Consider the following 26,020-nt stretch of genomic DNA (forward strand, 5'->3'; position numbering starts at 1 on the left):
CCATATTTTGAATATTTGACTAGTACTTGCTAAGAAAACCAAAACCACTGCTCAAAACGCTACCCTAAGCACCTAAGTTTCATAAATATGCTTTCGTAGATATTCTTGCCTAAACAGAGTGTTTGTTTTGATTGCATGGACTCACTAAATTCTAAAATGATGTCAAAGAAACGTTTTTGAGGTTTTGTGCACACACCCAAGCAAGAAGCTTCAACATCCACTTCTAGGTAAGCTTCGCACAAAGCTATCCAATTTTTCTGTTTCAGGAAAAAAGAGGAGTTGCCTCAAATTTATATGCATTTTGCCTACATCCCAGCAGGACTTGCTGTTTATTTTCCCTCTTTGCAAGCAAGAAGCTTTACCAGCCACTTCCAGGTAAATTTTACACATCCCCAATAGCTTCCCACCTACTCCAGTGGATGTTAGCTTTTTTGTTCCAGCAAATAGAGAGAGTTGCCTGAAACTTATAAGCAAATTTCCTACATCATAGGAATACTTGCTTTCTCCCCCATTTTCTCGCAAGAAAAAAGTTTCACTAGCAGCTTCCAGGTAAACTTCGCACAACCCCCAGAGCTTTTTCCAACATGTTTTTATGCATCCCCGATAAGTGGCTGTTAGCTTTTTTTGTTCAGCAAAAAAGGAAGTTTCCTGAAACTTATATGCAAATTGCCTACATTACAGGAGGACTTGCTTTTGATTTCCCATTTTCCTTCTTTTGGCACCAAACTAACAAGCTGGCTACATAAATAGGTTTTAACTCACAAACTTTTCCTACACCGCAGGCACAACTTTTCAAGCATAAAACAATGCAAAACACTATCCTAGTGATGATTTTCTTTTTTCAAAAAACCATAAGTTGCCTGCAAGCATTCCACTATTGGAGGCATCAGGAGGGGAGGTGCTGGGTGGTGGGCCTATGGTAGATGGGGTTCGCGCTGGTTTGGGCGGTTACGATTGGGGGGGGGGCAGGAAAAGATCATGCACCATGTGAGCTCAGGAGGTTCATGGATTTTATCGGGAGGGAGATGCATGCTTCCCCCCTGCATGTGTTCCTTTTGTTCATGTTTTTTTGTGCAGCGTGATTTTACCAGATCCCATTTTCTGAGTGTGTTATTTTCCTCGATTCACTTGATGTGATGAATTGATTCCAGGCACGGTTCCAAGAGCTTTCGTTTGGGACGATGACCTCATACTCAAGGTCATGAAGAAGGACAAGAAGGGTGAAGTGGAGTTTGTCAAGCTGCGAGTAAGCATTCGACGCCCCACATTTTTCCTGTTTTTCACACATGTCAATTTTCAGGCAACCATACACTGTTTATCGAGGCAACTCACACATTTAGGATAGGCAAATCATGCATAAACATGTTGTCACAGAAGTCACACACACACACACAAAAGGCAGGCAACCAGCCGTAACTGAATAGGTGAGTCAGGCACCCCAGACATAGGCATACTGGATCAGGCAAGACCACACACATTATTTAGGCGACTCACGCATTTAGCACAAGCAAGTCACACACAACATTTTTCATATCAACATAAATGGTACAACCCACAAAAATATATAAAGTTAAAACTAAAAAGGATGTCAAGTCAAAAGCCGGAGGTTTTTGTGCACATTAAGAAGCTTCACCAACCAACAAATATATCAAACTAGTTTAATCCCGCCTTTCCTGCTAACAACTTCTTTAGTTTTGCCAGAAATTTATATGCATTTTTCCTAAATCTCAGCAGGAACTTTGTGTGTAAGCTTTGTAATGGCATTTTGCCTGAAACTTACACGAGAAGCTTCACAAGCAAATAGGCTCTGCGAGCAACTATCTGGTAAACTTTTGCTCGATCCCCAGCCACCACATGTTGTTTCAATACACCACCATGTTGCCTACATCTCAGCATTTTGCATGTTACCTGGTTAAGCAAGTGCGGGTCTACATAGGGAGTCAGATTGCACTTGTCTTAATGATTGTTCCCACTATTATTTTTTGCATTTTGTAAACAGGATCTTGTTTTGATGATTGCAATGGAATTGTCCAAAAATAGAATTGTTTGTTGTATTTTCATGACACCCCTCAAGCAAGTTTATTGTTGCACACACATCCACCCAGGGAGGTGTATGTCACATGTTTTTGAGGAACAAACTTTTGGTCTATGTAGCAAGAAACTTGGGATACATTTTTTTGACACGGGACTTGCTTGATGACTGCACTTAAGTTGCCTAAAAGAACACAAGCAGTTGCCTAAATTTTATATTGGTTTAGACAAAACAGACCTAATTTTTTGAGAACGAAGTTGCATGCATGATACACATAGCAAGTTTATATTTGCATATGCACACATCACCATCAGTTTGTATCTTACAAGTTCAAGGGGAAGACATTTTTTGTCTAGGTAGGAAAAGAGTAGGATGCAATTTTTTGTGCAGAGGACTTGCTTGCAATATGTTGCCTGAACATCAGTAGTTGCTTGCTTTTTTAGTACTAGACAAACTAACAAGAAAAACCACATAAAAACAAGGTGGGAGTTGAATGCATAACACCAGGAAATCATGGCCTTTTTTGTTGCAGGGATTTTGTGGATATCAAAACCCAAAGCTGGAGTTTTTCTACTCGGAAAGGGAGGTTGTGTGGTGGAGGACGTACAAGAGAGGGGTTTGAGGAAACTAACGTTGCTACATGCTTCAGGGGAGGCGCTAGTTCGTGGGGATGGGGTGGATCAGAACTCCCAGATGTGGAGTTAAGCAGGCTACAGATGAGGGCTGGACTGGAGAATAGGTGATGAGGGTGGAGAGGTTTGCGAAGGTTTGTTGGCGTGGGGACATGTGCTGGGAGGAACAGTTGGGACCGTTTCTTTCCTTTTTTGGCTGACAGCTGGACAAGGGGAGGGACCATTACCATAAACAGAGTGTGTGCCCTGGAGCGCTAGCCAGCCAACGATTGCTGGCTAGTCGCGTCAAAAAAAGACTGCTTGATGCAAAGTAAAGTAACGTGTCATAGGCGACGCATATCACTAGATTTTCCACGCTCTCTGTGCAGTGCAACGTGCCCAACGTCGATCTCAGCTAGCTCCTTCCCCTCCCCTGGAGCACGACGCCGATGCCCGACCGCGTCGAGGTTCGTCATCCGGTCCGGCGACCGGTGCTGTGCTGCGTCAGATGCAAGATCTGTAGGAGAGTAGGAGTATTCGGTCACCCCTCCAATAATGAACTTGTTAATTACCAACAACTCTGTCTCGAGAGATAAACAAGATGCAGTGCAGAGGACGAGACTCGGAGTCGCTCAAACAAACCCAAGTCCAGCTTTGTTTATACTCCAATTTACACAAGAAGCCATACGTGTTACAGAGTCAAGTCAACAGGACAAGCCGCGCCTTAATTAACAACAAAAAAAAGGTGTGGCTGGCTGGCATCTCTGTCCGTGATGCCATCAAGATTCGTCCGTCGCCGGTGGCGGTAGGTGTGGTGGGGCGGTTGGTCAGCTGGTCGGTTGCCCCGGCCGGTCACGGTCAGTGGGCGGCGATGGCGCTGCAGCGCCGCTGGCAGAAGTTGGGGACGCGGTCCATGCACTGGTACACGGCCGGGTGCACGGCGAGGGCGGACCTGACGCAGTCCCGGCACGCCGGGTGGCACCCGCCGGGCGCCGCGTCCATGCACCGGCACTGCGGCGTGTCCGACTTGGTGCACCCGCCGCAGCTGTCGCAGCACGGCCACGCGCTCCCCCTCGCCTTCGCCGCCGCCGCCGCCGAGGACGATTGCTCCCCCTCTCCTCCGTGCCCTGCAAATCCAGAGATATAGTTTCGTTCCCAATTAGTCACGAGGTAAACAGATCGATCTGCCACCCTATTCCGTCATGGAAGGTGCTCTAGGATGCAACAAGATGATCTTGCTTACCTCTGCTTTGGACACGGGAGTGATGGCCATGGCCGTGGTGGTGGTGGTGGCTGCTGCTGGATTCGGCGACGGGCGCAAGAGCCGCGAGCACGACGGCGAGGACGCCAAAGATCAGCAGCAGCGGCGCCAGGCTTCTTCTTCTTCCCATCTCTGTGTGTGTCACTCACTATATCTCTCCCTCTTCGATTTCTTTCCTCTCTCGCAGGAACTTGCTACGGCTTCTCTGGTTGCTTGGTCTCTCTGGCTATGGCCTCTATCTTCTATCTGTACGCGGCAAACAGAAGCCTGGGGTCATCTTATAGAAGACGGGGCCCTGGACAGTGAGAAGCAAAGCTGCGTGCGGCTGCCCACTGAGACGCCGGCAACGGGCAGAGAGGATTGGATAAGTGTTTTCTTTCCCCTTTTTCTTTTGGAGTTGATGGGAGCGTCGTGCTGGTGATAGGATTGAAGGTTTATCACTAGTGTTCTCATTTTTGCAGCGTAGTCCGTGCGTTTTCTAAAGATTACAGATAAGTACAGAACATTTGCCGTTTAGTAGAGATTTTTCTTTTTCATTTAGAGAGCATGAGCCAAGATTCCAAGTAAAGAGAGCATGAGCCAAGATTCCAAGTAAAGCCCGCCGTTGATCCATGAGCTTGTCGGGGATGTGAATACTCACAAATTTGGTAAATGTGGCAAAATTCGGTCACGAACTTGATAGATTGTGTATGCGAGATCGTTTTGTCACGAGTGTGTTAACTTGCACACGGTGTGAGCCATTTTCTTGTGAAATACTCCCTCCGTTCTAAAATACTTGTCGGAGAAATGAATAAAAATGGATGTATCATGAACTAAAATACGTTTAAATACTCCATTTCTCTGACAAATATTTTTGGACGGAGGGAGTACCACATATAGTTTGTTTCTCTTGTGTAGTTTGAGTGCATATGTCAACAACCGCTTCATTGTAGCCAAATGAAGTGTGTGTTCTAGACCCTCAACATCGGCATTTAGATGTTGTTGGCAATGTTGATGAAGAAGCGGTACATGATGGTGTTCCCCTTCATCCGGTGCATAATCGTGTGAACAAACTCCATCTTGGTGACCTCGACGCCCACAACTATGCATGTCACGCTCCACCGCAAAATCAAGCATCACTTGGTAGTTGCTAAAAAAAGTGTTGTGTAGATAGATTTCAGTATTGCTCACCATTTTCACATTCATACGAGGGCGATGATTAACTATTGATTGGTTTGATTTGTTGTTTTTTAGTTTGAATGCAGTGCGATTCAAAATGTATGTAGTCTTAGTTGGCATGAATGAGAAACCATGCAGACATATTGCATAGTAGAAATACTCAATCATAAAGATGCCAAAAGCCCACAAACGGTAGCACTCGGACGCTAATTCACCTTTTAAAAGCCCAGCATATGGTTCTTTTTTTGCGATGAAGATGTGTTTTCGCAACACGTAAATAATATTAGTAAATAGAAAGACAATGTTTATCTTTGTTAACATTATTTTCCAATGGCGAAGAAAAAAAATTCTCGAATAAGGTTTTCATAGGATGCAGAGGAGTATTTTCCAACGGCGAGTCTGTTGACATTATTTTCCAAAAAGACGTGCTTGGATAACACGAGGTGGTATCAGCAAAATCGTCCCCCAAAGAGATAACGGGTGAGTTGGAGACTTGGAGCTGTCGCGCCCATTCCCACGGTGAAATGACTCATCACGAGATAAGATCGACAACCACATGGCCCACGTGGAATCGCTGTAGCGTGACTCACCAGGATCCCCTGTCCCGGCCGACCCAGTCTCCGCTTCAGTGCTCCGTGAAGTAGCACCGTCGCGGCCGAGAGGGTTACTCGGCCGTGCTGCACGGAGGATCACCGGACGGTGGGCGTGGAATGGGACCGCGGCGACGCGGGGGTGCTGAAAGACGAAAGGGACGTGGACGTATTCCGGCGACTGATCCGTTTCATTCGTGGCTTATCTCTCGACCTTTTCTTACTTTTCCGGAATAAAATTTGGCCGTCTACTTGACCTGCTTGTCTGCCACTGCCACCGGCAGGTAAAAATATCAGGCATGTCCGCGAGGATATTCGTGGCACGATCCCACGGTATGGGTATCATCTGCGTGCCGTGAGTGACCATGCGCGCGCGCACATTGACTGATCGGCACGTGGATGACTGGGCGAATAGGTGTACACCATCTCGAGACGCGGCCGCATGTGCGCGGTTGTGTGTCATGCGTGGCTGGCCCGTAGTCGCCTTGATAGAGCATCTGACCTCTTATACGCCCACGGGGGCGCGTCCGGACGTGTTCACCAAAAGCGTCCGCCGGCCTCTCGTATCTTGTGTCTAATATCTACATATCTAATATCTGGACTCTTAAATCCATGCAAATTCATGCACGTTAGTCATACATAACAATGTCACACGTAAATAACAAATGTTGATAAAATATATAGGTCTTGTTACATAAAATATATTTAAGTGCACAACTCAAACATTAGTTCTTTGATTTTTATTGCGTGTCCACATATACTTCACAAGATCATTGAGTAGCTGCGCGTGCACCTGATGATCTCGAAGATTATAATGCATCTGCAAAAAGTTCATAAGCTGAGCTGCATCTTGATCTTCCGAAATTTGAACTTGTTCTCTGGATGATTCAAAATCATTGGTTTGGGCTACACCATCACCTTTATCCTCGACAATCATATTGTGCAAAATAGCACAACATGTCATGAGCTGGCACAAAATTTCTAATTCCCACATCATTGCAACTCCACGAACGAAAGAGAGGACTGCTTTGCCGAAGGTGGAGGTGCAGAGCCTAGGAACGGCCGCGGGGCGCGTGCGGCGGGAGCGGCGAGACGGACATCGAGAAGGAGGAAGAAGAGAGGAGCGAGCTGATGACCCACAAATATAGGGGATCAATCATAGTCCTTTCGATAAGTAAGAGTGTCGAACCCAACGAGAAGCAAAAGGAAATGACAAGCGATTTTCAGCAAGGTAATTTCTGCAAGCACTGAAAATGTTGATAATGAAGGAAATATGCCCTAGAGGCAATAATAAAATTATTATTTATTTCCTTATAATCATGATAAATGTTTATTATTCATGCTAGAATTGTATTAACCGGAAACATAATACATGTGTGAATACATAGACAAACAAAGTGTCACTAGTATGCCTCTACTTGACTAGCTCGTTAATCAAAGATGGTTATGTTTCCTAACCATGGACAAAGAGTTGTTATTTGATTAACGAGGTCACATCATTAGTTGAATGATCTGATTGACATGACCCATTCCATTAGCTTAGCATCCGATCGTTTAGTATGTTGCTATTGCTTTCTTCATGACTTATACATGTTCCTATGACTATGAGATTATGCAACTCCCGTTTACCGGAGGAACACTTTGGGTGCTACCAAACGTCACAACGTAACTGGGTGATTATAAAGGAGCATTACAGGTGTCTCCAAAGGTAGATGTTGGGTTGGCGTATTTCGAGATTAGGATTTGTCACTCCGATTGTCGGAGAGGTATCTCTGGGCCCTCTCGGTAATACACATCACATAAGCCTTGCAAGCATTACAACTAATATGTTAGTTGTGAGATGATGTATTACGGAACGAGTAAAGAGACTTGCCGGTAACGAGATTGAACTAGGTATTGGATACCGACGATCGAATCTCGGGCAAGTAACATACCGATGACAAAGGGAACAACGTATGTTGTTATGCGGTCTGACCGATAAAGATCTTCGTAGAATATGTAGGAGCCAATATGGGCATCCAGGTCCCGCTATTGGTTATTGACCGGAGACGTGTCTCGGTCATGTCTACATTGTTCTCGAACCCGTAGGGTCCGCACGCTTAAGGTTACGATGACAGTTACATTATGAGTTTATGCATTTTGATGTACCGAAGGTTGTTCGGAGTCCCGGATGTGATCACGGACATGACGAGGAGTCTCGAAATGGTCGAGACGTAAAGATTGATATATTGGAAGCCTATGTTTGGACATCGGAAGTGTTCCGGGTGAAATCGGGATTTTACCGGAGTACCGGGAGGGTTACCGGAACCCCCCGGGAGCTATATGGGCCATAGTGGGCCTTAGTGGAAAAGAGAAGGGGCTGCCCTAGATGGGCTGCGCGCCTCCCCCTTCCCCTAGTCCTATTAGGACTAGGAGAGGTGGCCGGCCCCCTCCTCCTCTTTTCCCCCTCCGAGGAATCCTAGTTGGACTAGGATTGGAGGGGGAATCCTACTCCCAGAGGGAGTAGGACTCTCCTGCGCCTCCCTCCTTGGCCGGCCAGCCTCCCCTCCTCTCCTCCTTTATATACGGAGGCAGGGGGCACCTCTAAACACACAAGTTGATCCACGTGATCTATTCCTTAGCCGTGTGCGGTGCCCCCTGCCACCATATACCTCGATAATACTGTAGCGGAGTTTAGGCGAAGCCCTGCTGCTGTAGTTCATCAAGATCGTCACCACGCCGTCGTGCTGACGGAACTCTTTCCCGACACTTTGCTGGATCGGAGTCCGGGGATCGTCATCGAGCTGAACGTGTGCTCGAACTCGGAGGTGCAGTAGTTTCGGTGCTTGATCGGTTGGATCGTGAAGACGTACGACTACTTCCTCTACGTCGTGTCATCGCTTCCGCAGTCGGTCTGCGTTGGGTACGTAGACAACACTCTCCCCTCATTGCTATGCATCACATGATCTTGCGTGTGCGTAGGAATTTTTTTGAAATTACTACGAAACCCAACAGTGGCATCCGAGCCTAGGTTATTTATGTTGATGTTATATGCACGAGTAGAACACAAGTGAGTTGTGGACGATACAAGTCATACTGCCTACCAGCATGTCATACTTTGGTTCGGCGGTATTGTTGGACGAGACGACCCGGACCAACCTTACGCGTACGCTTACGCGAGACCGGTTCCCTCGACGTGCTTTGCACATAGATGGCTTGCGGGCGACTGTCTCTCCAACTTTAGTTGAACCGAGTATGGCTACGCCCGGTCCTTGAGAAGGTTAAAACGGAGTCTATTTGACAAACTATCGTTGTGGTTTTGATGCGTAGGTGAGATTGGTTCTTACTTAAGCCCGTAGCAGCCACGTAAAACATGCAACAACAAAGTAGAGGACGTCTAACTTGTTTTTGCAGGGCATGTTGTGATGTGATATGGTCAAGGCATGATGCTGAATTTTATTGTATGAGATGATCATGTTTTGTAACCGAGTTATCGGCAACTGGCAGGAGCCATATGGTTGTCGCTTTATTGTATGCAATGCAATCGCGATGTAATGCTTTACTTTATTACTAAACGGTAGTGATAGTCGTGGAAGCATAAGATTGGCGAGACGACAACGATGCTACGATGGAGATCAAGGTGTCGCGCCGGTGACGATGGTGATCATGACGGTGCTTCGGAGATGGAGATCACAAGCACAAGATGATGATGGCCATATCATATCACTTATATTGATTGCATGTGATGTTTATCTTTTTATGCATCTTATCTTGCTTTGATTGACGGTAGCATTATAAGATGATCTCTCACTAAATTATCAAGAAGTGTTCTCCCTGAGTATGCACCGTTGCCAAAGTTCGTCGTGCCCAGACACCACGTGATGATCGGGTGTGATAAGCTCTACGTCCATCTACAACGGGTGCAAGCCAGTTTTGCACACGCAGAATACTCAGGTTAAACTTGACGAGCCTAGCATATGCAGATATGGCCTCGGAACACGGAGACCGAAAGGTCGAGCGTGAATCATAGTAGATATGATCAACATAAACGATGTTCACCATTGAAAGCTACTCCATCTCACGTGATGATCGGTTATGGTTTAGTTGATTTGGATCACGTAATCACTTAGAAGATTAGAGGGATGTCTATCTAAGTGGGAGTTCTTAAGTAATATGATTAATTGAACTTAAATTTATCATGAACTTAGTACCTGATAGTATCTTGCTTGTTTATGTTGATTGTAGATAGATGGCTCGTGCTGTTGTTCCGTTGAATTTTAATGCGTTCCTTGAGAAAGCAAAGTTGAAAGATGATGGTAGCAATTACACGGACTGGGTCCGTAACTTGAGGATTATCCTCATTGCTGCTCAGAAGAATTACGTCCTGGAAGCACCGCTGGGTGCCAGGCCTGCTGCTGGAGCAACACCAGATGTTATGAACGTCTGGCAGAGCAAAGCTGATGACTACTCGATAGTTCAGTGTGCCATGCTTTACGGCTTAGAATCGGGACTTCAACGACGTTTTGAACGTCATGGAGCATATGAGATGTTCCAGGAGTTGAAGTTAATATTTCAAGCAAATGCCCGAATTGAGAGATATGAAGTCTCCAATAAGTTCTATAGCTGCAAGATGGAGGAGAACAGTTCTGTCAGTGAGCATATACTCAAAATGTCTGGGTATAATAATCACTTGATTCAATTGGGAGTTAATCTTCCGGATGATTGCGTCATTGACAGAATTCTCCAATCACTGCCACCAAGCTACAAGAGCTTCGTGATGAACTATAATATGCAAGGGATGAACAAGACTATTCCCGAGCTCTTCGCAATGCTGAAAGCTGCGGAGGTAGAAATCAAGAAGGAGCATCAAGTGTTGATGGTTAACAAGACCACTAGTTTCAAGAAAAAGGGCAAAGGGAAGAAGAAGGGGAACTTCAAAAAGAACGGCAAGCAAGTTGCTACTCAAGAGAAGAAACCCAAGTCTGGACCTAAGCCTGAAACTGAGTGCTTCTACTGCAAGCAGACTGGTCACTGGAAGCGGAACTGCCCCAAGTATTTGGCGGATAAAAAGGATGGTAAGGTGAACAAAGGTATATGTGATATACATGTTATTGATGTGTACCTTACTAGAGCTTGCAGTAGCACCTGGGTATTTGATACTGGTTCTGTTGCTAATATTTGCAACTCGAAACAGGGACTACGGAATAAGCGGGCACTGGCAAAGGACGAGGTGACGATGCGCGTGGGAAATGGTTCCAAAGTTGATGTGATCGCGGTCGGCACGCTACCTCTACATCTACCTTCGGGATTAATATTAGACCTAAATAATTGTTATTTGGTGCCAGCGTTGAGCATGAACATTATATCTGGATCTTGTTTAATGCGAGACGGTTATTCATTTAAATCAGAGAATAATGGTTGTTCTATTTATATGAGTAATATCTTTTATGGTCATGCACCCTTGAAGAGTGGTCTATTCTTATTGAATCTCGATAGTAGTAATACACATATTCATAATGTTGAAGCCAAAAGATGCAGAGTTGATAATGAAAGTGCAACTTATTTATGGCACTGTCGTTTAGGTCATATCGGTATAAAGCGCATGAAGAAACTCCATACTGATGGACTTTTGGAACCACTTGATTATGAATCACTTGGTACTTGCGAACCGTGCCTCATGGGCAAGATGACTAAAACACCGTTCTCCGGTACTATGGAGAGAGCAACAGATTTGTTGGAAATCATACATACCGATGTATGTGGCCCGATGAATATTGAGGCTCGTGGCGGATATCGTTATTTTCTCACCTTCACAGATGATTTAAGCAGATATGGGTATATCTACTTAATGAAACATAAGTCTGAAACATTTAAAAAGTTCAAAGAATTTTAGAGTGATGTTGAAAATCATCGTAACAAGAAAATAAAGTTTCTACGATCTGATCGTGGAGAAGAATATTTGAGTTACGAGTTTGGTGTACATTTGAAAAACTGTGGAATAGTTTCGCAACTCACGCCACCCGGAACACCACAGCGTAATGGTGTGTCCGAACGTCGTAATCGTACTTTACTAGATATGGTGCGATCTATGATGTCTCTTACTGATTTACCGCTATCATTTTGGGGATATGCTTTAGAGACGGCCGCATTCACGTTAAATAGGGCACCATCAAAATCCGTTGAGACGACGCCTTATGAACTGTGGTTTGGCAAGAAACCAAAGTTGTCGTTTCTTAAAGTTTGGGGCTGCGATGCTTATGTGAAAAAGCTTCAACCTGATAAGCTCGAACCCAAATCGGAGAAATGTGTCTTCATAGGATACCCAAAGGAGACTATTGGGTACACCTTCTATCACAGATCCGAAGGCAAGACATTCATTGCTAAGAATGGATCCTTTCTAGAGAAGGAGTTTCTCTCGAAAGAAGTGAGTGGGAGGAAAGTAGAACTTGACGAGGTAACTGTACCTGCTCCCTTACTGGAAAGTAGTTCATCACAGAAAACTGTTTCAGTGACACCTACACCAGTTAGTGAGGAAGCCAATGATAATGATCATGAAACTTCAGATCAAGATACTGCTGAACCTCGTAGATCAACCAGAGTAAGATCCGCACCAGAGTGGTACGGTAATCCTATTCTGGAAGTCATGATACTAGATCATGATGAACCTACGAACTATGAAGAAGCGATGGTGAGCCCAGATTCCGCAAAGTGGCTTGAAGCCATGAAATCTGAGATGGGATCCATGTATGAGAACAAAGTATGGACTTTGGTTGACTTGCCCGATGATCGGCAAGCAATTGAGAATAAATGGATCTTTAAGAAGAAGACTGACGCTGATGGTAATGTTACTGTCTACAAAGCTCGACTTGTCGCAAAAGGTTTTCGGCAAGTTCAAGGGATTGACTACGATGAGACCTTCTCACCCGTAGCGATGCTTAAGTCCGTCCGAATCATGTTAGCAATTGCCGCATTTTATGATTATGAAATTTGGCAGATGGATGTCAAAACTGCATTCCTGAATGGATTTCTGGAAGAAGAGTTGTATATGATGCAACCGGAAGGTTTTGTCGATCCAAAGGGAGCTAACAAAGTGTGCAAGCTCCAGCGATCCATTTATGGACTGGTGCAAGCCTCTCGGAGTTGGAATAAACGTTTTGATAGTGTGATCAAAGCATTTGGTTTTATACAGACTTTCGGAGAAGCCTGTATTTACAAGAAAGTGAGTGGGAGCTCTGTAGCATTTTGATATTATATGTGGATGACATATTGCTGATTGGAAATGATATAGAATTTCTGGATAGCATAAAGGGATACTTGAATAAAAGTTTTTCAATGAAAGACCTCGGTGAAGCTGCTTACATATTAGGCATTAAGATCTATAGAGATAGATCAAGACGCTTAATTGGACTTTCACAAAGCACATACCTTGACAAGTTTTTGAAGAAATTCAAAATGGATCAAGCAAAGAAAGGATTCTTGCCTGTATTACAAGGTGTGAAGTTGAGTAAGACTCAATGCCCGACCACTGCAGAAGATAGAGAGAATATGAAAGATATTCCCTGTGCATCAGCCATAGGCTCTATCATGTATGCAATGCTATGTACCAGACCTGATGTGTGCCTTGCTATAAGTTTAGCAGGGAGGTACCAAAGTAATCCAGGAGTGGATCACCGGACAGCGGTCAAGAACATCCTGAAATACCTGAAAAGGACTAAGGATATGTTTCTCGTATATGGAGGTGACAAAGAGCTCACCGTAAAAGGTTACGTTGATGCAAGCTTTGACACTGATCCGGACGATTCTAAATCGCAAACCGGATACGTGTTTACATTAAACGGTGGAGCTGTTAGTTGGTGAAGTTCTAAACAAAGCGTCGTAGCGGGGTCTACATGTGAAGCGGAGTACATAGCTGCTTCGGAAGCAGCGAACGAAGGAGTCTGGATGAAGGAGTTCATATCCGATCTAGGTGTCATACCTAATGCATCGGGTCCAATGAAAATCTTTTATGACAATACTGGTGCAATTGCCTTGGCAAAGGAATCCAGATTTCACAAAAGGACCAAACACATCAAGAGACGCTTCAACTCCATCCGGGATCTAGTCCAGGTGGGAGACATAGAGATTTGCAAGATACATACGGATCTGAATTTTGCAGACCCGTTGACTAAGCCTCTTCCACGAGCAAAACATGATCAGCACCAAAGCTCCATGGGTGTTAGATTCATTACAGTGTAATCTAGATTATTGACTCTAGTGCAAGTGGGAGACTGAAGGAAATATGCCCTAGAGGCAATAATAAAATTATTATTTATTTCCTTATAATCATGATAAATGTTTATTATTCATGCTAGAATTGTATTAACCGGAAACATAATACATGTGTGAATACATAGACAAACAAAGTGTCACTAGTATGCCTCTACTTGACTAGCTCGTTAATCAAAAATGGTTATGTTTCCTAACCATGGACAAAGAGTTGTTATTTGATTAACGAGGTCACATCATTAGTTGAATGATCTGATTGACATGACCCATTCCATTAGCTTAGCATCCGATCGTTTAGTATGTTGCTATTGCTTTCTTCATGACTTATACATGTTCCTATGACTATGAGATTATGCAACTCCCGTTTACCGGAGGAACACTTTGGGTGCTACCAAACGTCACAACGTAACTGGGTGATTATAAAGGAGCATTACAGGTGTCTCCAAAGGTAGATGTTGGGTTGGCGTATTTCGAGATTAGGATTTGTCACTCCGATTGTCGGAGAGGTATCTCTGGGCCCTCTCGGTAATGCACATCACATAAGCCTTGCAAGCATTACAACTAATATGTTAGTTGTGAGATGATGTATTACGGAACGAGTAAAGAGACTTGCCGGTAACGAGATTGAACTAGGTATTGGATATCGACGATCGAATCTCGGGCAAGTAACATACCGATGACAAAGGGAACAACGTATGTCGTTATGCGGTCTGACCGATAAAGATCTTCGTAGAATATGTAGGAGCCAATATGGGCATCCAGGTCCCGCTATTGGTTATTGACCGGAGACGTGTCTCGGTCATGTCTACATTGTTCTCGAACCCGTAGGGTCCGCACGCTTAAGGTTACGATGACAGTTACATTATGAGTTTATGCATTTTGATGTACCGAAGGTTGTTCGGAGTCCCGGATGTGATCACGGACATGACGAGGAGTCTCTAAATGGTCGAGACGTAAAGATTGATATATTGGAAGCCTATGTTTGGACATCGGAAGTGTTCCGGGTGAAATCGGGATTTTACCGGAGTACCGGGAGGGTTACCGGAACCCCCCGGGAGCTATATGGGCCATAGTGGGCCTTAGTGGAAAAGAGAAGGGGCTGCCCTAGATGGGCTGCGCGCCCCCCCTTCCCCTAGTCCTATTAGGACTAGGAGAGGTGGCCGGCCCCCTCCTCCTCTTTTCCCCTCCGAGGAATCCTAGTTGGACTAGGATTGGAGGGGGAATCCTACTCCCAGAGGGAGTAGGACTCTCCTGCGCCTCCCCCCTTTGGCCGGCCAGCCTCCCCTCCTCTCCTCCTTTATATATGGAGGCAGGGGGCACCTCTAAACACACAAGTTGATCCACGTGATCTATTCCTTAGCCGTGTGCGGTGCCCCCTGCCACCATATACCTCGATAATACTGTAGCGGAGTTTAGGCGAAGCCCTGCTGCTGTAGTTCATCAAGATCGTCACCACGCCGTCGTGCTGACGGAACTCTTCCCCGACACTTTGTTGGATCGGAGTCCGGGGATCATCATCGAGCTGAACGTGTGCTCGAACTCGGAGGTGCCATAGTTTCGGTGCTTGATCGGTTGGATCGTGAAGACGTACGACTACTTCCTCTACGTCGTGTCATCGCTTCCGCAGTCGGTCTGCGTTGGGTACGTAGACAACACTCTCCCCTCATTGCTATGCATCACATGATCTTGCGTGTGCGTAGGAATTTTTTTGAAATTACTACGAAACCCAACAGATAATAGGTAGTTTAATAGCAAGATAAATTGTAACAAGTGACAAGTAGCAATAGTAACAATAGGTGCAGCAAGGTATCCCAATCCTTTTTGTAGCAAAGGACAGGCCAAAACAATATCTTATACTAAGCATAGCGTTCTTGAGGACACATGAAATTTCATCTACTCACTTTCATCATGTTGGTTTGATGCACGTTCGCTACTTTGATAATTTGATATGTGGGTGGACCGGTGCTTGGGTGATGTTCTTACTTGAACAAGTCTCCCACTTATGATTAACCCCTCTCGCAAGCATCTGCAACTACGAAAGAAGAATAAGATAATATCTAACATAACATTAAAAATATGGATCCAAATCATCCCCTTACGAAATAACACATAAACTAGGGTTTAAGTTTCTGTCACCCTAGCAACCCATCATCTAATAACTACTTCATAATGCATTTCCTTAGGCCCAAAGATGGTGAAGTGTCATGTAGTCGACATTCACATAACACCACTAAGGGAATCGCAACATAAATATCATCAAAATATCAAATGAATATCAAATTCACAATTCACATGATTACTTATGACGAGACTTATCCCATGTCCTCAAGAACAAAAGTAGCTACTCACAAAACATATTCATGCTCAAGATCAGAGGGGTATTGAATATCATGATAGATTTGAACATATATCTTCCACCAAATAACTGGCTAGCATCAACTACAAGATGTAATCGACACTACTAGTCACCCAAAGGTAACAATCTAAGATTTTGATACAAAGATTGAATACAAGAGATGAACTAGGGTTTTGAGATGAGATGGTGCTGTTGAACATGTTGATGGAGATTGGGCGTCCCATGATGAGAGGGTTATTGGTGATGACGATAGCTTCGATTCCCCCTCCCGCAGGGAAGTATCCCCGGTGGAATCGCTCCGCCGGAGAGCAAAGGTGCTCCTGCCCAAGTTTTGCCTTGAGACGGCGGCGCTCCGTCCCGAAATTCCTCTCCTTATTTTTTCTAGGTCAAAAGACCTTATGTACGAGAAGATGGGCACCGGAGGTGGGCCAGGGAGCCCACTACCCACCAGGGTGCCCCTGGGGGGGAGGAGGGTAGGCGCGCCCTGGTGCCTAGTGGGCACCTGGGTGGCCTCCTCCAGTATTTCCTTTCTCCAGTATTTTTAATTTATTCCAAAATAAACCTTCGTAAAATTTCAGCTCATTTGGGGATGTGTAGAATAGGTATCTCCGACGTTGCTTTTTTCAGGTCCAGAATTCTAGCTGCCGATATTCTCCCTCTTTTTGTAAACCTTGCATATTATGAGAGAAACTGCATTAGAATTACTCCAGAAAGTTTTTTATTGCATAAAAATACTATAAATAATAGTAGGAAAATATGATGCAAAATGGACGTATCAACTCTCCAAGCTTAGACCTTGCTTGTCTTCAAGCGAAAGCCGATATCAAAAATTATGTCCACATGTTTAGAGAGAGAGAGAGAGAGGTGTCGATAAAAACAAAATACGGACATAGTAGCATCATGCTTATTATTATAACAGCAATAGACTTTATCATAAGACTTCTCATGAGCAAGTAACCATTCACCACAACATCGAAGTATAAATCATAAACTTTCTTGAAAACTAACAAACTATGCTCTCAGTCAATTTTGCAAATGCAATTCATCATATTTTCAGGAAGGATCTCGTATCGGAGCCTTTTGGCAAGTCCACATGCTCAACCATCATTTAGTCTTTTATGATTATTAACACTCACAACATATATATGAAGCAAAAAGTTTCAGTCGAACACATAGAAAGATAGGGGCCTATAGTTTCGCCTCCCAACTTATTCACCTCAAGGGTAATGTCAACAATAATCACTCATGATCACTCACATCCAACTGGATATATGTGCCTAGATCTTTCCCACCACATGGTGCTTGCAAAAAAGAAAATAAAGAAGGAATAGAGGAGAACACTTTGACTCTTGCATAAATAGTGGAAGCACTAGATAGTCAGGCTTCTCAGCCTTTTTCATTTGTAGATGTCTGTACCCAGACATGTTAAACTTCCGCGTGTGTTTGACTTGTATGCTCTGAATGTTGGGTCATGAGACCCATGTTTGTAATATCTCGCTCCTCAGAGCCTATTGAATAAAATACTTGAGTTGTAGAGTCATGTTGTGATGCCATGTTGTATTTGCACATATCGAGCATATTGTGTGTATGTTATTGAAATGCTTGGTATGTGTGGGATCTGACTATCTAGTTGTTTATCCTTGGTAGCCTCTCTTACCGGGAAATGTCTCCTAGTGATTCCACTGAGCCCTGGTAGCTTGCTATTGCTCCAGAACACTTAGGCTGGCCGGCATGTGTCCTTCTTCGTTCCTGTGTCTGTTCCTTCGGGAAAATGTCACGCGATGACTACCGGAGTCCTGTTAGCCTGCTACAGCCCGGTTTACCGGAGTCCTGCTAGCCCAGTTGCTACAGCCCGGATTCACTCGCTGATGACCGACACGTTCGTTGCTGGGTCATGTATGCCTCCCTGTAAGTTAGTGCCACTTTGGGTTCACGACTAGCCATGTCAGCCCGGGCTCTTTGTCATATGGATGCTAGCGACACTATCATATACGTGTGCCAAAAGGCGCAAACGGTCCCGGGCCTGGTAAGGCGACATCCGTGGAAATACCGTGCGTGAGGCCGCAAAGTGATATGAGGTGTTACATGCTAGATCGGTGTGGCATTGAGTCAGGAACAGAAGGCAATGGCGGCATCGGCTACTGTTGTTGTTTTAATGTTTATATTAATGTTTTTATGTTATTTGCAATGTTTTTTAAGTTTTTGTTTATATTATTGTGGTGAACTTGGCTACCGTGGAATGTTTATATTAATATTTTTATATTATTTTCAATGTTTATTTAGTTTTTTTTGTGTTCTTGAAGTCCGGATAAACATACAGTTTGGGATGCGGCGTGCTCGTTGGGCACACCGACGGCCGCATGACCGCAAGCGGACGGGTGTGCCGGTTTGCCACCCCCAAACGACCGAAATCTGGATGAAACGATCGTCCTTTTGGGGTCGTGCGCTGGGGTTGCCCTTACATCCCAACATTGTTTTTCCCTTTAACTGCCCATTGATGCTCAATCAGATCTTCCTTCAGCTGCTCGTGAGTTGGTCGATGCCGAATTTGTTGATGCATTTGAATAAACTCTTCAAATGTGGCCGGATTCTGGTCTGAAAGTTGGATAAGATCAGTCATGTTCTCAAATTTCAGAGCTACGGATCATGTTGTGCATGATCACAAAACATGTGATCACCTCCCACAAGGTCTCCAGATCCCATTGTTTAGCAGGTCCATGAACAACTGCAAAACGACAGAACTCTAAATGCCCTCTCGACATCCTTTCTAGCCGCTCATTGTCTTTGAGCAAAGGGAGCCTTTTTTGACCAACTGGGTTAGAGATGGTGCTGATAAATGTAGATACTGTCAATAAGATAGTAGCTCATGTTTTACTCATGTCCATTGACAGTATAGTGGCAAGGAGGAGCTTTTCCTTCATTATAGTGGCAAGGAGGAGCGGCGGCGAAGTCAAGAGAGAAAGAAGAAAGGAGAGAAAATGGGGAGGATGGAGTCACGGGGCCGAGGAAGGATTTTGGATGGGCCGAGGGTGTCGAATTCCTACGTTTTGCGTGTCCGAACTTCCGCAAAGCTCCTCCACATTTGTTTCCGCTTTACTAGAGAAAATACATCTGGTCCGTCATGCGGACTGATACAGCCCTGCATTGAATGACTTCTACGGTTCGAACAGATGCATGCGGTTTGGAGGGATGCCCCCAATAAACTCTCGTATGGCCTTTGCAGTACGTTGCATGGAGTGGATAGAATGATCACCACGTGACGGCACTGCTTCCTAATGCCACTTTCATCGTGTGCTGGCTGTTAGGTGGTTGTCCCCTATCAACTCCACGATCTCCCTAGCTATCGTCCATTGATCTATCGGCTGTGTGATCGTACGTGCGACTGCGAGATCTTGGGGAAGACCCTAGTGTTTCTCTGTTTCACGCGGAAAAATTACAAAGTAGGAGTACTTGTTTATTTATACACATATATGTTGCATCATTTACATTTTAAGCCATTCGGAAGAACTTTTATATGCCCGTTGTCGTTTGATGCATGGATATATCATGATGGGATGGCCAAGAAATATAAAGAGTCAATTACTCCGGTGATGCTAGAACTTGACGCGAACAGTCATTTTAGTACTACAACTTGTGGGATACATCGAAGTGGTGTAAAAACTTGGCTTGGACGTGCAAATACGGTGCTAATCACGTTTGTATATGTCCACGACGTTGACGAGGCATGCTAGCGTGGCGTGGGCCCATTTGTCAGTGACCCAACAATGAAGACAAGGCGTGCGGCATGCTTTTTTGCATGGAAACCTTTTATTTTTTTCATATAGAAAAGCTGCTGACAAGCGGGTCCCAGCTATCCGCATCACAAATTTTAATTGAATGAAATTAAAGGTATGCTCAGGTTTCCAACCAGAGCAACCTCAAGTTCCCTGCTCGTGAAGTTAGCTAGCCAACCCATTCACCGTTTATGTATTTTAAAGAAACACAGGCTATATTTTTGCCAAAAAAAGAGAAAACACAAGCTATGTATCCTCAGTTGAATAAGAAAAAGAAGAAAATATAGTAAACAAGATGCAGCCGCAGAAACTCGAACCCTGAGCGTACCGTTAGCTTTTTTAAAATTTTCAAAATGTTGTTTTTTCCCAAAATTTTATTAAAAAATAGAATTATATTTTTGAATAATATACATATAAATAAAATAAATAACGTTAAGTAAATGCTCATGTAGTTTCATAAAATGTTCACCTATTATATAAAAGTGTCCAGTCTTTAAAAGAATTGATTTGTTTTAAAAGTGCTCATGCGATTTTAACAAAGGTTTTTTTATGAGATGTTTTCTAATAAAGTTTGTGTGTTTTCAAAAAAAGAATTTATATAACTAAAAATATAAATATATGTACAAAGACTATTGTTCCTCAAATGAATACGTAATTAAAATTTTATGTATGCTATTTATAGTTATAATTATTTTTTATTACAAACTGCAAAAAATAAAAATAAAATAGTAACATATTAAAAATAGGCCACACTAACTGACAAACTGTTGTCAGTTTTGGCCCATGAGCACGTTCTGTTATAGACGTAAATTGTAGCATTGTCTAAAAAAACGTAAAGAGTAACAAACCTTTGCAAATTTGTGTTGTTTAATTAAAGAATATTCACCTAAAAATATTCAAGAATATAAGGTTGTGTATCCTCTTCAGACGACGAGCATAATTTTTGTTAGGTGGTTCGCAGCGGACACGTTAATTGAAGGTCACTGGTTTGAAACCTAAGCGCACCTTTTTTCTGTTCAATTATTATTTTTGCTGCTGACAGCTAGGACCCGCCTCTCAGGGTCTTTTTGGTGAAAAAAGTATAAAAGACAAGGGGGTTTCTAGGAAAAAGGAAAAAAACCACACGCCTTGTCTTCATTACTTGGTCACAGACAACAGGTCCTACGCCATGCTGGCAGGCCTCGTCAGTGTTGCGGACGTATACAAACATGATTAGCACCGTATTTGCACGTCCGAACCAAGTTTTTGCACCACCTCAATGTATGCCACAAGTTCTAGCACTAAAGTGACCGTTTAAAAATTGAATTAAATTCTATTCTCCCGATACATGAGACATAAGATGAAGATTAAACCATTCGGGAGAATTTATATGTGCTGCACCATTTACATTTTAAACGTTCGGAAGAACTTATATATGCCCGTTCTTAACGACACATAGATAGATCAAATGATGCGACGGCAAAGAAATACAAATTGCAATTGTTAATGCCAAAATTGAAGTACATTTTATTCTCCCCGTTACACGACTACACGAGACATAAGCATAAAATTAAACCGCTACTTAGTACGTAATTTCCTTCAGGTGCCGACGGTGCACCCTGTGGGCTGCGTGAACTTCAGCGACGCGACGGCTCGGCCGGCGGTGCCGTTGGGGCCACCAGCGCCGGGCGGGACACCGCCGGGGCCGGCGGCAAGCACGGCAGGGCAGCTGACGAAGAGGTGGTAGCTGCCGGAGACCCAGCTGCCGACCTTCCACCGGACGCGGCCGTCGACCTTGACCTGCAGCGCCACGTACCCGGCGGCGATGTCCTGCTTCATGGCGTCGGCGACGAACCCGGCCACCGGCACGGACTCACCGGACAGCACGGGGGACCAGATGGTGACGTCCCGGTGGCCCTGGTACGCGGGCGGCAAGGACACCGGCACGGTCACGGGCTCGTCGCGGTAGGTGACGAAGACGTCGAGGCGCCGGTAGAGCACGCCGACGCGGTCGTTGGGGTTGCGGGAGGCGAGCGTGACCTGAGCGGTGGCGGACAGGGACGGGTCCCCGAGGCTGACGGAGCGGAGCTGCAGGTCCTGCAGGTAGAAGGAGGGCTTGGCGGGGCGGAGCGCGAGGTAGACGACGAGCGCGGTGACCGCGACGGCGACGACCAGGAACAGGAGGCACGCCGCGAGGCCGCCGCAGCAGCGCCGCAGGTGGTGCTCGTGCCTGTCCTTGCTCATGGCTCCGCTCCGCTCCCTGTACTGTGCTTGGCACGTCTGTGTGGTGGGTGTGTGGCTTAGCTAGTGGAGTGGAGTAGCTCCCTTCACTGAGTGAGTGAGTGATCGGGCGCTTCGAAATCAAGCAACGGTAGGTACGAGCCAACGATTACAGTGCATCTGGGTTGGATCTTGGGACAGGGAGGAGGCCCAGGGAAAGCAACGTCTCAACCGAAGAAGATTCTTCTGCCACCTCGATCGGCGCGTACCTCCGTTGGGGTCTTGCGGCATGCGCTTTGAGATTCGTGTTTTTTGTTTGACCATGTGCTGGTGAGCCTTGTACGATTGTAGTCTCAATTATACAGATACAAAGCTGTAGAACCCAATCAGATGCAAGACACACACGCCACGCCCACCACAACCCAAGCATCTGCGCCTGCCTACAATCTATACACACGCGACACGTCTTGAGAAATTTTCGAAACCAACCAGCTCCGTGAACTGCGGGTACGTCGTCCTTTCTGTGGCCTGTAGACGTGTGAGATACCTGAAAACACGAAAAAAGTATACCCAGGTCAAACACTCATGTTGATCCTAGGGATAGTGTAATGAGCCTTTTATGTTTTGATTGATGGATCCTGGGGTAGTTTTTCAGATCGACCAGATGACCCGGTATACACAAGTACCCGATTTGAATTGATGGTCGTTTGCTGAGCAAGTTTGTTTTAATTGTGATGTGGGGGGCAATCTTTTTCAAACCGATGGTGCTCTAAAATAATTAAATTAATGGTCGTTATTCGGGATGCTCCATAAGAGCGTCTCTAGCAGATGCCCTAATACTAAAAGTGTCAACTCTATTCTCTATCGTACCTATGTATACCTGCACCTGCATCACCCGGTGCCACCCCCGTGGTAGGTAGACCCTGAGTGTTGCCGCGTCCAGCAGGGGGGTCACTGTCCGCTGCTTCCCCGTGAAAGCAACGGGGACTAGAGAAGGAGCGGTCCGATCGGAGAGCTCTATGAGGTCGAGGAAGAGGCGTCGAGTCTTTTTCGTCGGAACCAAAGCCAAAGCGGGACGTGGTGGCCATGGAAACGGAGGTGAGGTGTTGGACGAAATGTGTGCGGGCCAGGCGGGCCACCTCATGTTGCTGCCATCGCAAAAGAGCTAGAGCAGAGTAGATCAAAGGGAAGCCAGAGGAAGACGCTAAGCGGCCACGGTGGAGGAGCGAGAACATAGGAGGTTGCTAGAGATTTTCGGTGATGCGAGACCATCAAAAAAAGGGATTCCGGTGCCGATGAGGGTCGCCGGAGCTGTGGGGACGGTGGACGGTTTCATTTTCTTAGTCATCAGGGCGGTGGACGGCAGGCGATGCAGGTTCTGGCGACAGCGGCTGCGACGAATGGGATGGACTAAATTTGAGGAGAAAAATTGCGAATGGAGTAAAAGAAGGATCCCCAAACGAAACTTTTTCTTCTTAAATATGACTTTGAGATGTTCTAAGCTTTTAAAACATGCTTCCTTGTTTCTCAAATGTGTGTGCGTGTGCACATGTACGTGTGTGTTTCCTTGCAGCTAGAGGCTATTCATTGACTTGGCATACAAAGCTTGGTTTGCTCCAAAAGGAAACATCCTCGTTTTATAGGTCTACCTTTGAAGGGGATTGGCGTGCGGGCCGTCGGAGGCTCGTATGGCATATCATCGTCGGCCGGCGCCAAGTGCATGAACCTCCTTGTTTACTCCTGATGGCGATCGGATGCCGCGTCGTCCTCTATGTTTCTTCTTCATCTAGATGAGAGGAGACATGCGAGGCTTCTTGGCAGGCGCTCGTGTTGGCCGAGCACACTGGTGCAACTCCAAGGTTATTAGGCCTGAGCCCCCGAGTCTGTTGATGTCGTAAGAAGACTTCTTCTGTGTTTCAGTGTTTGGGTCTGTGACGGTGTCCAAATGAATGTGTACATGTGTGATTGTTTCCTAGGTAGGCATAGTGGCGTAGTTGGCGCATCCAAAGTTGAAGATAAACAGGGAGAGTAACATATGTACTGTATGTATCATGGTTAATTTGAGAATTGAAGAAATGGATCGTTTTGGCTATTTACTTTCCCGTCATTTTTTTGGGGGTAATTAGTACTGCTTCCTTTGACTTGTCTCTCACTGGATCTATCTTCGCAAGCTCAATCTTCTTGGTTGGGTCGGGCGACATTGGTCTCATTTTAAAGGTTTTGACGCAAGGAGTTCAAATATATAAAAAATTAAAAAACAAATATATGGTTAAAAGATATGAATGTTTAATTAGCTAAGATGAAAGAAATAGTTGAATTTATTGTGTGAGAGAAAAGAGAGAGAGAGAGTGTGTGTGTGTGGGTCTGGCACATTACTGTCAATCTTGCATGTGAAGTATAGTGGTGGGCCAACTGATACCAAATATTTTATAAACATGGAACACTTTTTATACAACACATAAATTAATATACGATGTGTGGTGTTACTAGCTGATTGGGCGAGCCGTTGCCAGTAGGTAGCGTCACCGCACAATTTTCCAATTTGGTGTTGTAGATGATGGGGCTCGGCGCTTCGGGCTGCAACATGCATTTTCCATTTCAGAAGGTTTGTTGCATTGTAGATGATGTTGAATGTAGTCATTCATGCCAGAGATGAAGCTTTCCATAGTAGGCATTGGGCAATCCCAGATTGTCTCTTCTCGCTAAATTCATAGCTGCTTCAAATCAATGAATGCAGATGGAGACAATGGTTAATTGAGTCAAGGCATGAAAGGTTCTAATCGTGTAGGTGGAGAACAATCTTACCAGCGGAAAATCTCATAGGCATCACTGACATACACGATCAGCAACAGGTGAGAAAATGTCATCCCAAATGGAAAAAAAAACTAATAATCCAAATAGATGAGGGGATACAAGACACTTCCACTTCAACCAAGAACCCTGTCTACAGTAGTAGTATATAAAAGGGGAGTACCTAGAACTCATCTAGATGAGATATAATTCGGTCTCATTCACTTTAAAAACAAGAACAGATACAACCCACATCAGCATACACGCATCTTATAGCATCACATCCAATGGCTATAAAAGGTGAATGAGACCAAACTATATCTCATCTAGATGAGTTCTAGCAAAACTGATATAAAAGTTACGAGTTGGTGAAATCCAGACGATCCCCGCCATCCAAGGACTCGTAAATTTATAGAAAAGGTAAAAATGATGACACATGTGCTTAGACATGCAACCTGACTTCCTGAAATATCAGCAACCGACAGACAACATAGCGCATGGCCATACGGTTTCCTCTAATCGACTTTACTGAGTTTGAACATGTTTTTTCTTCAGTTGTGGGGAGTTAGTTCGTTCTTCTTGTTTGGTAGATTCTTCCACTTGCCCACGAAAAACTTGACCAATAGATGGACATAAGCATCACCGTCTCGGTATATGATTTCACTAAGTCTGAGGTTCTTGCACTTGAAATGAACCAGGTCCTTACAATATGACTGGTGGCGTTCCATCGCCTCCTTTGTAGGATGGAAGTCCGGGACCTGTTGAACAACACAAAGCAATCAATATTACAGAATGTATTGAGTTATGGTAATAGTTCATGAAAAAAGTAGCAGGAGCACCTTGCAATATCGCAAAGTGAGCTTCTGCAGGTTAGGCGAGTCGTGTAGGTATTGACGCAACCCGAGGAAGTCATCGCTAATAAGACACTCGTCCAGGAACAAGGTTCTCAGGTTCTCAAACTTAAATACTGGAAGATACTCATGAATCTCATAGAGAAACAGCTGAA

General features: G+C 44.8%; 2 protein-coding genes across 2 annotated transcripts; both read right to left on the reverse strand.

Annotated features, from left to right (window-relative positions):
- Positions 1 to 3,271: 3,271 nt before the first annotated feature.
- LOC123117520 (Bowman-Birk type proteinase inhibitor PVI-3(2)) lies at positions 3,272 to 4,265 on the reverse strand. Its single transcript, XM_044538256.1, has 2 exons — positions 3,887 to 4,265; positions 3,272 to 3,770 (listed from the first exon to the last, which is right to left on the reverse strand). Exons 1-2 carry the CDS (start codon positions 4,032 to 4,034, stop codon positions 3,502 to 3,504), a joined length of 417 nt encoding a protein of 138 aa, XP_044394191.1. The 5' UTR covers positions 4,035 to 4,265; the 3' UTR covers positions 3,272 to 3,501.
- A 17,100-nt stretch (positions 4,266 to 21,365) lies between these two features.
- LOC123117521 (NDR1/HIN1-like protein 1) lies at positions 21,366 to 22,369 on the reverse strand. The gene has a single exon (XM_044538257.1). The coding sequence runs from the start codon at positions 22,246 to 22,248 to the stop codon at positions 21,604 to 21,606; it is 645 nt and encodes a 214-aa protein (XP_044394192.1). The 5' UTR covers positions 22,249 to 22,369; the 3' UTR covers positions 21,366 to 21,603.
- Positions 22,370 to 26,020: the final 3,651 nt, after the last annotated feature.

Source organism: Triticum aestivum, chromosome 5B (assembly GCF_018294505.1).
Source record: "Triticum aestivum cultivar Chinese Spring chromosome 5B, IWGSC CS RefSeq v2.1, whole genome shotgun sequence".
Lineage (NCBI taxonomy): Eukaryota > Viridiplantae > Streptophyta > Magnoliopsida > Poales > Poaceae > Triticum > Triticum aestivum.

Coding starts and splice junctions, on each gene's coding strand:
- LOC123117521 (XM_044538257.1), bottom strand. CDS start 22,248: ATGAGCAAGGACAGGCACGAGCACCACCTGCGGCGCTGCTGCGGCGGC.
- LOC123117520 (XM_044538256.1), bottom strand. CDS start 4,034: ATGGGAAGAAGAAGAAGCCTGGCGCCGCTGCTGCTGATCTTTGGCGTC. Junction 3,771..3,886: donor CTCCCGTGTCCAAAGCAGAG/GTAAGCAAGATC, acceptor CTGGATTTGCAG/GGCACGGAGGAGAGGGGGAG.